We start from the raw sequence: 16,445 nt of genomic DNA, 5'->3' as shown, positions 1-16,445 counted from the left end.
TACTGAAAACCTTAAACACTGAGTTTTCATTTTTACAGTGATATACTATAGCTAAAAATTCAGATAGTTTTTTTTGAACCTTTTTTGTTTAATTAATTTTATTTAAACTGTCATTACTGATTATCAGTGTGATTACTCAGTATGAGATAATACTCAGTAGGGTGCTCATTTAGCTTCCCCTGAAGATAAGTGATATTAATTTATAAAACTTAGTATACCCCAGACACAGTCAAAGCCATATTAATGAAGTGTGGTGTACCATCTCCAAATGGCATTATAACAGAATCTTCTCAGTCTTGCATATGTTTAACTAATTCTTCAACAAAGGCAAATTGTTTGTATACTTCACCTCTCTGGGTTGTGTTTCTTGCTCAACTTTAAGAGGAGAATTTCATATAAAATTATGAAAATTTTACATGAAATAGAAAGTGCACAAATTGTAATACACACACATAAACAACCCCCAGCCAAATTGCCAAATACAAGATAACCAACTTATGGTCAATATTAGGGGGATTCCTGTCATATTTTTATGTAAAAAGTATTTTTAAAGTTTGCTCAAGTGTTCTGTTGTACCTTGGTTTAAGCAAATCGTGTGTGCAATTTCATCAAAGATAGATTAGGAGTGATTTTTCCATGTGTGAATGGAATCATAGTAACCTCTCTTTTAAAAAATGAAACTTCTTTTAAAACATGTAAAATGATTTGATAGTAAAGCTCACTTTGTGCCTAGCTTTGTTATAGTGCCCAGATTTTGTAGAATCTACCTGGAGTGCTCAATAGGGCACGGAACGCTTTTACTTTTAGCCTGAGGTATTCATTAGATTCGAGTTGCTATTCCAGTATAGGAGGAAGGATTGTGCTTATTTTTCTTTTATGGTTCTTTCCTTATTTTTTTCTTTTATTCTTTCTTATCTGGGAAAAGAAATAAAAGCATTATATTGAAAATATGAAATACTGATTGATCCTTTTGTATCTCATATTACTATTTTGACCATTGTGGATTTATAAGCTAGAAGAGGGGAATGCTAATTTTTCCTATCTTGCCTTCATCCATCTATACTAGTGGTAATGTACAAATTTATTTTTCCATTTGGGTAAAATTTGTCTTTTCCCCAGAGTTTTAGGTGCTAAGCATATGGGGTAGGTGTGATAATTATATTTTATTATTAACGTTATTACTTTTACAAATTATGTTATTGATACAAGTACAGTTTTACTAGTTTTACTCCTGAAAACATTAATGGCTGATTTTTTTCCTTTGTCCTATTTTTGAGCTCAATACTATGAAATTGTTAGGTACAAAAGTGTTTTGGAGCTTGTTCTTTTATTTTTTAGACATACAGTTTCCTCACTTTAAGGATTAAACCAACGTATTCAACCTGATGCTGCATTTCAAGCTCTTAGCCTGGTGCTTGACATATAGAAAAGGCTCAGTAAATATTAGTAAAAATATTGTTAATTTTTATGACTTTAGAGATTCTTTTTAAAAAAAGTTTTGGTTTTTGGTGAATATTAAGATTTTATGTCTTCTATCACTGTTAGAACCATTAGGTTATGCATTTACAAATTAGCTTGTGAAGTGCTTAAGCTTATTATTCCCATTTATTGACATGTTTACATTTATAATATTGATGTTGCATTAATGAAGTTTTGCTTAATTTCACTTCATTATAAGTTTGGCATATTAATTAAGTTACACTGGGTTTTTTTGGGATGTGTGTGTATGTAAAGAACCAGAATAGTTTCTGTGCTTAGGAATTGATATTATCTGTACAGAAATGATGGCAATGAAGTAGTGAGTTGGGAGATAGGTGACCAGTCCCATTTCCTAAAACAGTTTTTTTGGTTTCTCTCAGTTTTTTTTTTTTTTAAACAAACATCAGTAATGAGGGTACAAATGTACATAGGGATAGTAACTTCTGGACATATATTCATGTGGAGACAGTTTCATGTTTCTGAGTTATTCCAGAGTAGGAAACGCTTATGGTGGTGAGTTATATGCCACTCTTTTTTGCTATTATAATACATTTCACATACCTCCTACATTTTCTGTGTAGCTATATAATTACCTATGTGCTTGTCTCTTCCACTTGATAATTATTTAAGGTAAGTCTTATAGCTCATTTATCTTTGTATCACCAACATCTAATAGACAACTGTTGATTGCTCTTCATTTCTTTTTGTAGATCTGGGATTTCATCCCAGAACAAGTTAAGAAAAAGTTATATATGTATCACTTCCCTACAGCCTGACAAAATTCTTTTATACTTTTTGTAGTACAGGTCTGCTGGAGACAGATTATCTCAGTTTTTGTCTGAAAGTGTGTTTCTTTTGCTTCTACTTATGAAGGATAGTTTCACTGTATATAGAATCCCAGGATAACAGTGCAGCTGATCCTGGAACAACATTGATTTGAACTGCCCAGATCCCCTTACAGACAGGTTTTTTTCAAAGAAACATATTGGAGATTTTTGTAGATTTGCAATAATTTGAAAAAACTTGCAGACAAACTGGTTAGAAATCTCGAAAAAAGAAAAAGTTATGTATATCTTGAATATATTTAAATAATAGTCTGTTTTCTCACTTAATACCATAAAACATTTACAAATCTATTATAAAAAAAGTTAAAATTAATCAAAATTTATTGACTTTAGTTCATACAAACATGTACTAAAGATGGTGCCATTTGCAGTCAAGAGAAATGTGAACAAATGTAAAGATGCAGTATTAAACTATAACTTTATAAAATTAACTGTACTGCACACTATATTACTCTACTAATGTTGTAGTCACCTCTGGTTGCTATTCCGGTGAGCTCAGGTGTGTTGAGTAGCTGCTTAAAATGTCACGTGACACTAATCATCTCCACTTGAGCAGTTAATCTCTCCAGTAAATTGCGTATTTCAGTAAAAACTGATCTCTTGCAGTTCTTGAGTATTTTTCATCGTGTTTAGTGCAATACCGTAAACCCTGAGTAACACCGTGGGACCCATACAAAGTGCCACTAGTGATGCTTGAAGTGCTCCCAAGAATCAGAGAAAACTCATGACATTACAAGAAAAAGGTGAATTGCTTGATATGTGAATTGTATAGATTGAGGTCTGTAGCTGTGTTGGTCACCATTTCAGCGGACAATTCATCTTGTTATATGATGTAAACTTACAGTATTGATAAATATAGTACAGTATTGTAAATGTATTTTCTCTTTCTTATGATTTTAATAAGATTTTCTTTTCTCTAACTTATTGTAAGAATACAGTAAATACATTTAACATACAACAATGTATTAATTGACTGTTTATGTTACTGCTAAGGTTTCCCATTAACAGGAGGCTATAAGTAGTTAAGTTTCTGGGGAGTCAAAATTTATATGTGGACTTTGACTGCCCTAATCCCTGTGTTGTTCAAGAGTCAATCCTACCTTTCTTTCAGCACATTAAAGATGCCATTCCATTGTCTTTTGCCACCATTGTTTCTGGTGAGAAATTAGCTGTCATATCATTTTTTTCTCATGTATATAATGTATTTTTATTTCTCTGGCTGTACTCTTATGGTTTGCTGTTTATTTTTAACTTTCAGCAGTTTGACCATGAAGTGCTTAGGGGTAGGTAGGTGTGTGTGTGTGTTTGTGTGTGTGTGTGTGTGTGTATGTGTGTCTTTTGTATTCTTTTTGGGTTTTGCTGAGCTTTTTGGATCTGTGAATTGAGTTATATATATTTAATCAATTTTGGAAAATTCTTAGTCATTATCTTCTGAAATATTTCTTCTGTACCATTTCCACTCTCTCTTCTGCTTCTGGACCCCAGTTACACTTGTGTTACAACATTTGATGTTGTATCACAGATCATACTCAATTTTTTTTCTATCTCATTATTTTGTTTGTGTTTGAGTTTGGAACTTTCTATTGATCTGGGTTTAGGTTCACTGATTCTTCCTCAGCTATGTTCAGGTTACTGTTAAGCTCATCTAAGAAAATCTTCATTTCTGATCTATTCTTTATTTCTAATTCATCCGTGTTTTTTTTTTTTTTCTTAATAGTTTCTGTGACTTTGCTGCTGAAATTATTCATCTCATGTGTAATGTCCACTCTTCATTATATCGTTTCAGGAAAAAAAAAATGCCGATTTTAGGGTTAATGTAGAGTTCTCTTTCTGTTTTCAGTTCTACTTCTGGCTGTTTCTTCAGAAAATCTCTTTGACCAGGTACCCTGCCCCAGCCTTTAGATGGCATTATGACATGCTCTTTCAAAGTCCAGAATGTGTCATGAGGATTTCTCTCCAGTCTTTTGCCTAGTCTATGGCCTTTGTAGGGCAGCTGTTTGCATATGCCTCATGGAGTATTCATACAGCTTTCCTGTTCTGCTCCGAGCCATTGGCTTACTACCCCATTCAGTTGGTGAACACTAGGGAAAGAGTTGGTAGGTGGGTGTAGACTTGCCAAATGGCTGGGGCTTCATGTGGGGCTCCTTGAAATTCTAATGCCAGCACCCATGCAGCTATCAATATTTCCTTAAATATTTGGCTGGCTTTTCTTTACCCTTGTTTAACTTATTCTTCTTCCTCAACTGTTTGTCAGGGATAAGAGCAGCTTGTCATTTTCTGGTATTTGATTCTTGTAGGTTTCTTTGGGTCTTCAGTTTTCTGTTGGGTTGACGACAACAGCAAGTATAACTTTATACGTTTTCTGGTTTGTTTTGGTGGTTAGAATGAGAGCAGTGGTGTTTTATGACAACTTTCTAAATCCTACAGAAAGCTGTCGTATTCTTAGTACTTTAATGTTTAAGTGATGTTAGGTGGACCATGGGTGAGTGCAGTACATAGTATTTTTCCTAGACATTATCTTCATAGTAAATTTAGAAACCTATTTTGAAAGATAATACTTATCTTTACATCTCATTATTTGAAGAAATCCTATTTCTTTAGTGAATTGAATAAACAATACTGTGACTTAATTGTCCTTTTGAATTGAAACTTTGAGGTATCAGGCGTTTTTAATGGCTATGCTAGCTCTGTCCATTAAAACTTTTTGCAATGATGGAAATGTTCTATATGTATTAGTATGCTGGCCACATGTGGCTCTTGAGCACTTGAAATGTAGGCTAGTCCAATGAAGGAACTGAATTTTTAATATCATTCAATTTAATTTAATAATCATACATAGCTAGTGGCTACCATAATGAATAGTACAGGTTTATATACAGTATACGTGGTGAGAACAGTAGCTTAAAAATGTATACAACAATGATAAAAAAACTCATGGAATCACTGTGCTGTTTGAGTATACTTCTATTCTTGATGCCTGGTTCAGCTTAAGACTTTTTGCATTTTTGATTGTTGAAACATTGTATTAGTCATGAAATGTATGAGTCTGGGTTCTTTGTGAGCAATAGAACTTGTGAAATTCAAACAATTTTGAATAAATGAATAATTAGCTTTGTAAACTAATATCTATGCTTTTTTGAATGTCAGCAAGCTATTTGATTATCTAGTTGTAGAAGAAATTTCATTGCAACAAAAATCTAGGTTTATTTCTTAAGGCCTTAACCATTTTGCCCTGTAGATATTCAAGAAGTTCACATACAGACCAGCCTGAACAAAGATAAATAGTTTATCAGGCCAATAAGCTATGAAGATATAAGTAGAATTCAATTCCTAAAAATTCCTAAATCATGTTCCCCTCCCACCCCCACTCCAAGAGACAGTATGCATTATGGAAAGGGCAATAGGCAAAGGGGCCAGGAGGGGGTGGGAGATGGGACAGTGAGTACTAGTTTGGGACCAACACTAAATTATCTAAGTAATATTTCTAAACTGCTTAATTTGCTAATATATAAAGCAAAGGTCACCTGTCATTAGAACCTCAAATCTATGTGTGGTTTTAAGATTAGAAGGAATCTTTCAATGTTGTCTGAGCTCTCTTCAATCTTTAGATAGAATGGTTACTGAAAAATTTTCACCACTCTTTATTATTATTAATTTTAAATATTCCAATGCTGAATGCCTCTTGATGAAATCACAATGATAACACGATTGGCCCTCTTTGTTTTTCTCATTTTTGAGATGAGATAAATGTTGGGAAAGGAAATACTTACACGTGTGTCATTCTGTCTTTCTTTGTAGCTGGACAAATTTGCCAGCATAAGAATTCCAGGGAGCAAGAAAGAGAGACCTCCACTTCCCAACCTGAAGACTGCATTTGCAAGCAGTGATTGCTCAGCAGCACCTTTAGAGATGATGGAGAACTTTCCAAAGCCACTGTCAGAGAATGAACTCTTAGAACTTTTTGAAAAAATGATGGTAAGAATTTTGATTCTTTAGGAAATGTTTGAGGCAAAAGCCTTAGCTTTTGCTCGTGTTAATGGAACTCTAAGCATTTTTGGTAGTCATACTCCATAGGCTAATTTCTGATGTCACTTAAGATAGCACTTCAGCCACAGAGAGTTTTTGGATTACAAAAATATGAAATCTGAAGAAAAACAACATACCAGGTTTTGGTTTTGTAAAGAGTATGTGAAAACAAATACTCCAAAGTATCGAACGGTATATTTTTGTCTTGAGTAGATATCTAAATCAGCGGTCCCCAACCTTTTTGGCACCAGGGACTGATTTTATGGAAGACAATTTTTCCATGAGCGTTTGGGGGGTGGTGGAGATGATTTTGGAATGAAACTGTTCCACCTCACATCATCAGGCATTAGTTAGATGCTCATAAGAAGCGTGCACAGTTCACCATGGAGTTTGTGCTCCTTTGAGAATGTAATGCCACTGCTGATCTGACAAGAGGCGGAGCTCAGCTGGTAATGCTGGCTGGCCTGCCACTCATCTCCTGCTGTGTGGCCCAGTTGCTAACGGGGTTGGGGACCCCTGATCTAAGTGGTCTGAGTCCGGTCCATGTTAAAATGACAGTCACTGTGCTCTACTGTTTGCATTGTTATGGGCTGGATCTTAGACCTAACTTGTTTCATTCTTTTCTTAGTTTTTAGGATAAACAGGTTCTTTTTGCAACACTTAGATCTGTGGAGACTTGAACTCACCTTTTACGTCTTTTTCTGGATGCCTAACCTTTTTCTGGTTAGCCTTTGCCCCTGTTAATGAGGCCTATATGAAGGTAACTCTCTTCAGTACTATCTTTGAGGACTCAAGATCGTAAAGTGCACTTTTCTCCCATCCGTGCACTATATATCGAACCACTCACCTAGGTTATCCATCCATGAGATTTCAGGATGACACTTTTATGGTTCACTTGTGGCTACTAAGTTAAAAAATTTCATCATAATTGAGGGTGCCATCTGAGTAAGTGGACTAAGTAGCCCATTGATGTTAAACATTTATGGAGGCCACATTTTATTTCCACAAGTTAAAAGTACAACTACCTAGAAAGTACTGAATATAGTTTATGTTAGTTTTCTGTTACTCGTAGCTGGGAGGGGGCTAATACTATATACTTTAATATTATTTAGAGGTCAGATGAATATAAGCATTTTTGAAATATTTACAGAATACTTTTAAAATAACTGGGCCAGATCACTTTTTCACCCTTAAGCAGGTCTACCTATTGGTGTTAGATTTTGGTGATCAAACCCTCACTGGAGTAACTCAGCAGAAATAAAATGAAATTGTTGCCTTCTCAGGGCTGTCCAATTTGCTAAGGGATGAGACAGTTACAACTAAGCCCTTTTAAAAAAATAAGAAACAGATTCTTTCTTTCCCTTACTGATTCCTTGAGTATATTACAGTACTCTGTAGGGAAAAACTGCTATTGATTCTGAAGCTGAAAGGCTTTTGAAGGGTGTTGTTGCCTTCTTTAAATGCGGATTAGGTTATTTTTCAAACTTCTCAGGGTACCATATTTTTGACAAATTTAGAGCTATTTCTATGTCTGTGGAGAATGCTAGATTTAAACTGGCTTGATTTTTGGCTTGTATGTATCTGTTACATTTTTATTAATAAGAATTCTCTTGAGAAAGCAACATTGAATAATCAGCCATGGTAACCTTTTGGCATTTGTACCTACAGAGGCTTTATACTATTTAAAGTTTGCATCTAGGTTCTTTGCTTTGGCATTGTGCAATTTTTACAATGATTGTTCTTATTTATCATTATCAAAGGTATTTAGTAATTTTTACATGAAGTAACAACTTTGTTTTGAAGAACACCTCTTTTCCCTCCTCAAGACAGTCCTTTGAAAGACTGTGCTGACTTGATTACTTAATGAATGTGAAGTACAGTGTAATAACTTCAACATTCATACTCATTTCACTTGGGAAATTGATTTACTTGGTCTCTGGGTAATAGTCTAGTTTCCGTGTGCATTCTTAAAAGTGGTGTTGAATTTTTAGTTATACTTAAAGACTTTTCCCCCCGTTTGTCTTTTGGTGAAAGCTGAAATTCTAGCTGAAAGCCCATATTGGTTTCTGTATGACTATTAGATATGTGAAATAGTTGTGTTCATCACTACATTTACAACTTACGTTTCTGAAGTCAATTTCAGTGATTACTCCTGAACTCTTAGATACCTATAAGTAGTGTTTTTTGAACAAGGTGAACATGATAGGTGTAAGTTGGAAGTGGCTAGTTTATTTCAGCTGTTGCACCTTTAAATCAGCCCTCTGAGCTTATTTTTCTTCTGATCCTGGTTAAAAGTCCCAGGTAGGTTCCAGAGATTTCCTGTTGGTTTCAGATAATACAAACCCTAGCTTAATATAAATTAATTTTCACCCAAAGAAAGCTGCTCCTTTTCCCTTGTTCAAGCTTGTTCCATTTCTAGTCTCCAGTAGGGGCAGTTGTTGGGGATGTAGTTGGCCTCCTTTCCTCCATCTTGCTTTTCCATTCTTCCCTATTCTCTGGACTGAATTTGTCTCTTCCAAGACTAGATTGGGGTCGGGGGAGGGAAGGAATGAGCACTTGCTGGCCTAAGGTATCTATTGGTTTCCTAGAGTGTTGTATTAGTTTCCTATTGCTGCCGTAACAAATTACCACGGGCTTTGTGATTTAAAGCAACACACATTTATTATAGTTCTGTAAGTGAGAAATCCTGGTCAGCTTGACTGGTTCTGTGGCAGTCACACACCGTGTGAAAGAAGTGTGTGTCCCTGTGACACACACTTCACTTTTCCTAATTTTCCTTCTCTCTGGCCAGTTTTTTCCAGTTTACTCTCCATATCCTTCTATGTGTTCTTTTACTTCCTCTCAGTGTTGCCTCTGCCTGTCAGTCTTATCTTTATACACTTGAGTTTTCTGCGTACTCGTTTTCGGGGACTTGAGCCCTTTCATGGAGAATATCTTTTATATTGTGACACCTTGGTGTGTCTTCTACAGAAGAGCAGTTATAATCCAGCTCTCTAAAAGATGCTGAACCTCAACACATCAGAAAGTGAACTCATCATATTTCTTAAATACACACACACCTCCCCCAACACACACACACCCACTCACCAAAATTTCTGCTTCACTGTTAATTTCTTATCTCAGAAGTCCCCACTGAAGTCATACTTGGGAGTCATAGTTGATCTCATTAAGGCATCAGTCACATCCATTTACTTCTCTATCCTCATTAGCTCTTAAGTTTATTTCCCCCCTGCTTTAGTTCAAGCTTTCATGACCTCTTATCTAGGATACTGCAGTGTTCTCTGCCATTTATCTCCCTCCATGCCTCTGTTAGAGACTTCTTATACTTCATTTTTTATTTTTATTTTTTTTTCGAGACGGAGTCTTGCTGTGTCACCCAGGCTGGAGTGCAGTGGCATGATCTTGGCTTATTGCAACTTCCGTCTCCCGGGTTCAAGCAATCCCTGCTTCAGCCTCCTGAGTAGCAGGGACTACAGGCACATACCACCATGCCAGCTAATTTTTGTATTTTTGGTAGAGATGTGGTTTCACCATGTTGGCCAGGCTGGTCTCGAATTGCTGACCTCAAGTGATCCACCCGCTTCAGCCTCCCAAAGTGCTGGGATTACAGATGTGAGCCACCGCGCCTGGCCTTATACATACTTTAAATCTTAGTTTAAACATTAGTCTTCTTTAATTATCTTCGCATGTGCTAAGGATTCCTTAAACCTGCCTCTCAGAACTGCTTGAGTATGAGTCTATTGTGAAATTCATTCTTTTTTTTTTACTTTTCACTTTTTAGATATCTGTCTTCCCATTAGATTATATCCATGCAGTATCATCCATTGGTTTATCATTCCAAACAAATGTCTGTTAAGTGCAGCTTCCTAACTTAAGATTTCTAGGATACTATATTTCTCTTCACCTTAGACACTATACTTAGATGGAGATTAGCTTTAATTGCTAGTCAGCCCAATAACACAAAAACATTAAAATAATGAATGGAAGATAGCTTTTTTCATGCATTCATACCTTTTCTTATTTTCACTATCGGTTGAGAGAATGAAAGCTATGCAAGAAAGCTCATCTATCAGAATGCTATCATTAACAGGCATTAAATGAGTGCCAGTGATATCAAAATCATTCTGACAAAAATTATTTAAATTCTGGGCTTCCTGTCTAGAATTGTTGTAAGTGTAGAAAAAATGACCTGATAAAATTGCACGAAGTACTTAAGTATGAATGGTGATGTTCTATTCTTTTACTGGGAAGATGTTTATCAGGCTTTTTTGTAATGTAGGAGAAAGCACATTTATAAAATGCCATCATCATCTCTTAAGCATATGTTTGAAGTATGTCCTGGTAGTAAGAACTTAGATGACCTACTATTTAATACATACATTGGCTTTTCAGCGTGGGAAACCTGGTTTAGATAATACCAAAGGCATTAATATTTGACTTTGAAACAATTTTCTGTGTATAACATAGAGTGGAATCTAATTTTGTCCTGCAGTGTTTTTTTTTAATTATACAGTATTTCAGGCATACAAAAAGTATAGAACATAATATAAAAAATACCACCACGGATATAAGTGAAATCCCTTGTGTAATTCTTCTAATTCCCGCTTTTATCTTCTTTTTTTCCCTGAGGTGAACAGTACCCTGAATCCAATAGTTTTGCTCCCATACACTAAAGAAACTTTCCTTTTTTTTTTCTGTCTGTATAAGAATACAGTTGTATGGAACAAAACCTTTTTTCTTCTGAGATATTTGATGGTAAATTGCTGATTCAATGACCCATAATCCTGTAATACTTCAGTGTATATTTTCCACAAGTAAGGACTTCCTTCTATATGACCACAATATAGCCACCAAAATCAGAAAGTTAACACTGATCAATTTCTACCTCAGACACTATTAAAGTTTTACCAATAGTACCAATATGCTCTTTATAGCAAAAGAATCTAGTTCAGAATCATATGTTGCATTCAGTTATGTTTTTAAAATCTTCTTCAGTCTGGAATAGTTCGTATGTTTCCTTGTATTTTATGAATTTGAAAGTTTTGAAGATTGCAGGCTGGTTAATTTGTAGAACATCCCTGTTTGCATTAGTATTAGACTTTTTAAGTTTTGCAAGTAAACAAATGTAAACAGGATATCTCATACTAAAGGATTTATATTTTTCTGATTATAAATGTGTCCGAACATCTTTTCACATGCTTATTGGCCCTTTGCTTTACTCTTCTGTGAATTTTCTGTTTATATTTTTGCCCATTTTGTTGTTTGAGATTTCCGTCTTTTTCATATTGATTTGTAGAATTTCCCATATAGCCAGAATAATACTCATGTGTTCAGTTTATATGTGTTGCAAATATCTTGTCCTAGTCTGAGTCTTGTCTTTTTACTTTTGTTAGGGGGAAAGGGGAGCTGAAGTACAAAAATGTAAAATTGTGGTCAGATTTATCAAACTTTTTATGGTTTGTCCTTTTTGTATATTATTGAAGAAATCTATCCTGACATCATAAATCTATTCTCCTATATTTTCATTTAAAATTATTAGAAATATATATCTCTATGCCTGATGTGAGATGTGGATCCAATTTTTTTCCACATAGTTTTTCCAGCAGCATTTATTTGAATAGTTCATTCTTTTTTTATGATTTGTAATATCTCTAATGTTATCGATCAAGTTTTTGCACATGTGGGTTTGTTTCTGAGGTTTGATTTTTGTCCATCAGTTGGTTTGTCTAGTTCTGCATTTATGTCTGTTGTCTTAGTCACCACAACTGTATAATAAACCTTAATATCTAAGAGCTGTTTTTCCAGAGGAGAAAAGAAGGGCTCAGGTGAACCGATAAAAATCAGATGTGACCATGTTCTTTTGATATTTTTGGTATAGAGGTGGGGAGGGTTCATCTTGCTAAGCTTATTCCATATTGCCACTCTTAGGGTACATACTAATGACAATTTTTCTTTCTTTATTCTCTTTAATTCTTGGTGTTAAAGATTTATGCATAGCTATTACTTTGGTCAAATTAATGAATTTTGTGTTGAGTGTGCAAGGAATATCTTAAGGGTCAACCAAGAGTCTGAATGAAAAGAAAAACCAACAAAGACCCCTTTGTGTTAATTCTCTTAAGTGTTTATTGACTGCTATAGATTCCTACCAGCAGCTTATTTCAAGTATTAGTATTCTTTACAAATCTACTTTCCTATATCGTGAACATTTTCTATTTCTTACAATCTAAAAAAGTATATTAAGGCTTGACTAGATAAAATGAGAGAGGTTCTGTGGGAATGCTTTGTTCTGATTTATTACTTGTCACTCTTTTCCCTCTCCATTGGGTAGAAATTGAAAAATTCAGGGAAAGGTGGTTTAAAAGCAATCCAAATAATAATCCAAGTATGAAGAGGAAGAGGGAGAGAGTATAGTAGTTCAAGGCAATTATCAAGTTGATTCATGGGTTGTGTTTGTCAGGGGGATAATGTCAATGTTTAGTTGTTTCTTCTAGATCCAGATAAATGAGAAAATAAATGATTTAGGTGTATTGGATTTTGCCTGGTGGGATTTTGTAGCACCAATAAAATGGTTAGAGGGAGGAATTTTAAAGGGGTAAATGTTATGGTAATATTTCAGCATGCTGTTTCGCCAGTTAGGAGCTGTGCAGGCAATTATTTGTGTATACCTGTGAAGGCCTTTTCTCAGTCATATTTTCTTCTGTAGAAAAGTTGGCCTTAAGAAAAAAGTTGTATCTTAAGTCAAATGACCATTTTATCCTTTATGTAAATGTATGAAGAAATTGTCATTTACTTAGAAAAGTTGAAAAACAAATATATGAATGAAAATCCTTTTTCATCACTGGCAGTTTTTTTTTTTTTTTTTTTTTTGAGATGGTGTCTCACTTTGTCGCCCAGGCTGGATGGAGTATAGTGGCGCAATCTCAGCTCATTGCAAGCTCTGCCTCCTGGGTTCACGCCGTTCTCCTGCCTCAGCCTCCCGAGTAGCTGGGACTACAGGTGCCCGCCACTACTCCCGGCTAATTTTTTTGTATTTTTAGCAGAGGCGGGGTTTCACCGTGTTAGCCAGGATGGTCTCAATCTCCTGACCTCGTGAATGAACCGCCTGCCTCGGCCTCCCAAAGTGCTGGGATTACTGGTGTGAGCCACCGCGCCCGGCCAATCACTGGCAGTGTTCTTATCTGCAGGATTACACAAAAGTTGTTTGTGATTGTAGGTGCTTATGCATACACTTGAACAATTCTGGCAAGGTTACATTCCAGAATAAATTAGAGTTGTGCAGCTTTCTGAATATTCAGCTCTCTTCTTGTCTGTTCTGCTAAAATTTACAGTATATGAAAGAAAAGTGATATTTAAATTTCTTTTTTTCTCGTCGTGTGTGTGTGTGTGTGTGTGTGTGTGTGTGTATGTGTGTGTGTTCCTTGATACTGCATTAGGATAAACTGAAATTTGTTTTTCAATTAAGATAGTTTACACTCTTCCCATATTCTCCAGTTAGAATATTTGGCCAAAAAATAGTGTTTATGAGTTCATTATCAATCTCTGGGTAAATGTCATTCTTTGGCTGCTGTTCTATTAATGAGCTAGCCATCTGACTTCCTTTTAATTTTAATGGGAATTGAGTAATCCAGTGTCTACTGGATAGTACAGTGGAAATTCAACCCCACTATTGGTAAAACCAAAAAATATAACTTTTAGATAATCATATTTATGTTAAAAATTATTTAAAGGTTTATATAAGGACATAGTAAAGCTGATAGGCAAAAGATTTTATAGCTGTTTTAAGCTATTTTATAGCTTCAATGTATTTATAGACATCTTGAATATAGAAAAGTAGTAATAAAGTTAATTCTAAGTTCCAGGTTCTTGGTAGTATTTATCTTTTAGTTTTCTAATTATGTCTAAACCCAATAAAATTTATTAAATTGCAGAACTAGATAAGATTCATTTAGTCTGCCCTGTTCAACAGTGTATAATGACCTTGAATGAGGTCATGAAATCTTCTGTTTTTTTTATTTGGCACTAAGCCATTCATGGTAGTAAAAACCTTAGTGTAATGAAAAGCTTGACCATTTGATATTATGTGATGTCAAAGATGAATTCAAATGTAGTTAAGAACAGAATTACACTTTTAGCAGAACTCTGCATAAAATTGTGCTTATATGATGTTGAGCTCTGTCACAAGAGAGGGAATTAGGGGATCATTGTGGACCTCTTAAGATGCTTAACCAATTTGTGGCTTTAATAATATAATGCTGGCAAAACAGAGACTGCTACCAAGAATAATTATGTTGGCTTTAACCCCTAAAACCAAACATAATGTTATTGAAATTAGATGATTGCTGTTGACTTAATAGGAATAAATGTTTGGTTTTGCTATTGCAGTGCTTCTAATTTTTATCTTCCAATATTATGCTTATTGGTCCATTATAATACTGTATTTCCCATATCCATTTTGTAATGCTAGTCATGCTCTGCCTGTCTGTAGTGTTTTTCCTTTTTGGTTGAATATCCTTCCACCTGACCATCTTCAGCAACTTGCTGCTTGTATATATTCACTTAATTCTGCAAATAGTCAATCATTTTAAATTTAATCTGACTCTCTGTGGTGTTAACTGTCCCACTCAACTTGATGTATGTAAATTTAATGAGCATGCTGTCTTGTAAAATCCACAGCCATGAATGAAAATATTGAGTCTAACGTGTGTAATTCAGTTGGAAAAATGTCCACTCTCTCATTGCTGTTCTCTGCTTGATTGTGCCTTAGCGCTCCAACGAGTTGCATGTGTGTGCACAGGTACTAAATTACATATTTCCCCCCCACCTCAGTTTTGCTAATAAAATGTGAAAAATATTTATTTGGTACTATTTTTAAAAAATCAGTCTAGTAGGGAGTTAGGGTCCCTAAAAACAGTAGCAAACTGGCAATTTGCTGGTGTGTGATAACTTCTGGCCCCATGCAACTTGTAGGAAGACTCTTTGGGAATATCTTAAAAGTTGCTTGATTGACCTGGTTTCCAGGTCAGGGCTGCCGCTGACTAATTTGGTGTCCTTGTGCAAGTTATAGAATAGGTGGTATGCTTTCATTCTGGATGGACACAGCACCACACAAGGTCACAAATTTGGAAGTTTGGAATAGATGATGAGGTGAGTCTGGAAGGGACCTTGACCCCATTCATTCCTCAACCAGGTACTACTTGGCAGGGGTCAGTCGTTAAATTGACTCTGTTCTAGGTCACTGAGGTTTAGTGTGGGTCTGCTAGTGTTCCCTGAAAAAGTGATGGATTTTAGCTTGGCCATCTTTGTGTCAGTGCCACGACCTGAAGATTTCTACCTCCAGAGTTGGAACTTATTCCCGTAACTGTTATCTGAAGATTCTTGAGAATCTTCTTAGGAGCAGCAATTGCTCAGTGTTCTAATCTGGGGCTGTATCATCTCCAGCTTCAGTTCCATCTCCCAGAAGCTTACCTGCATCTCATGTTTGTCCTAAAATAGGATGAGCAAATTCTATTAGAGAACTTTTCTGACATCTTCTTTATTTAGCAAATATTTAAAAAGTGACCATTATGTTCCATGCACGGTGAAAGAGGCAGCAAGTATAGAAATATTTCTATTAAATGTTATCGGTGAGGGAGAAAAGAGTTACATATAAAGAGCCAGAGTTGAGGGAAGTTTTTTTGTTTAATTTTAATCCATTAAAGATTAACTTGCTTACTTGGTTAATCTCAGTTGATACTCTCAGTATCAAGATACAAGCAACTTGAATCTCAGTTGCTTACTTGGTTATCTCAGTTGATAACCAACTGAGAGAATTTAGTGAAATAAAATAGAAGAGGATAATCGACGTGTAATGCCCTTTCTTGAGGTGGGAGGAAAAGGAATCTCGAGCATAAATGAATAGGAATGTCTTTGGATAAATGCATTGGTTGGGTAGGGAAAGATAGTAGTGTGCAAATAAAATGGTAAAACAGCAGGAAATGGAATTATAGCTTTCTTTTCATATAGGGAATTGAAAGTTATTTACTGAGGGTGATAGGCAGAAGTAGTAGTTTCACAGTTCCTGAAAATAGCTAAGGTTTGAAATAAGTACCGTATGAA

The 16,445-nt window shown here is 35.3% G+C and overlaps 1 protein-coding gene across 5 annotated transcripts in view; it reads left to right on the top strand.

The window, feature by feature from the left end:
• DIAPH3 (diaphanous related formin 3) overlaps positions 1-16,445 on the top strand; it is a 490,541-nt gene that overhangs the window by 45,382 nt on the left and 428,714 nt on the right. For all 5 annotated transcript variants that reach the window (XM_055360754.2, XM_055360755.2, XM_055360758.2 and 2 more), the window contains one exon: positions 6,123-6,299. In XM_055360754.2, the coding sequence (XP_055216729.2) occupies positions 6,123-6,299 (177 nt within the window). The remainder of the gene's footprint in view (positions 1-6,122; positions 6,300-16,445) is intronic.

This window comes from Gorilla gorilla, chromosome 14 (genome assembly GCF_029281585.2).
Source record: "Gorilla gorilla gorilla isolate KB3781 chromosome 14, NHGRI_mGorGor1-v2.1_pri, whole genome shotgun sequence".
NCBI classification, from domain to species: domain Eukaryota; kingdom Metazoa; phylum Chordata; class Mammalia; order Primates; family Hominidae; genus Gorilla; species Gorilla gorilla.
Note: the sequence above shows the minus strand (reverse complement) of the source record. Positions and strands in the feature narration are given on the sequence as shown.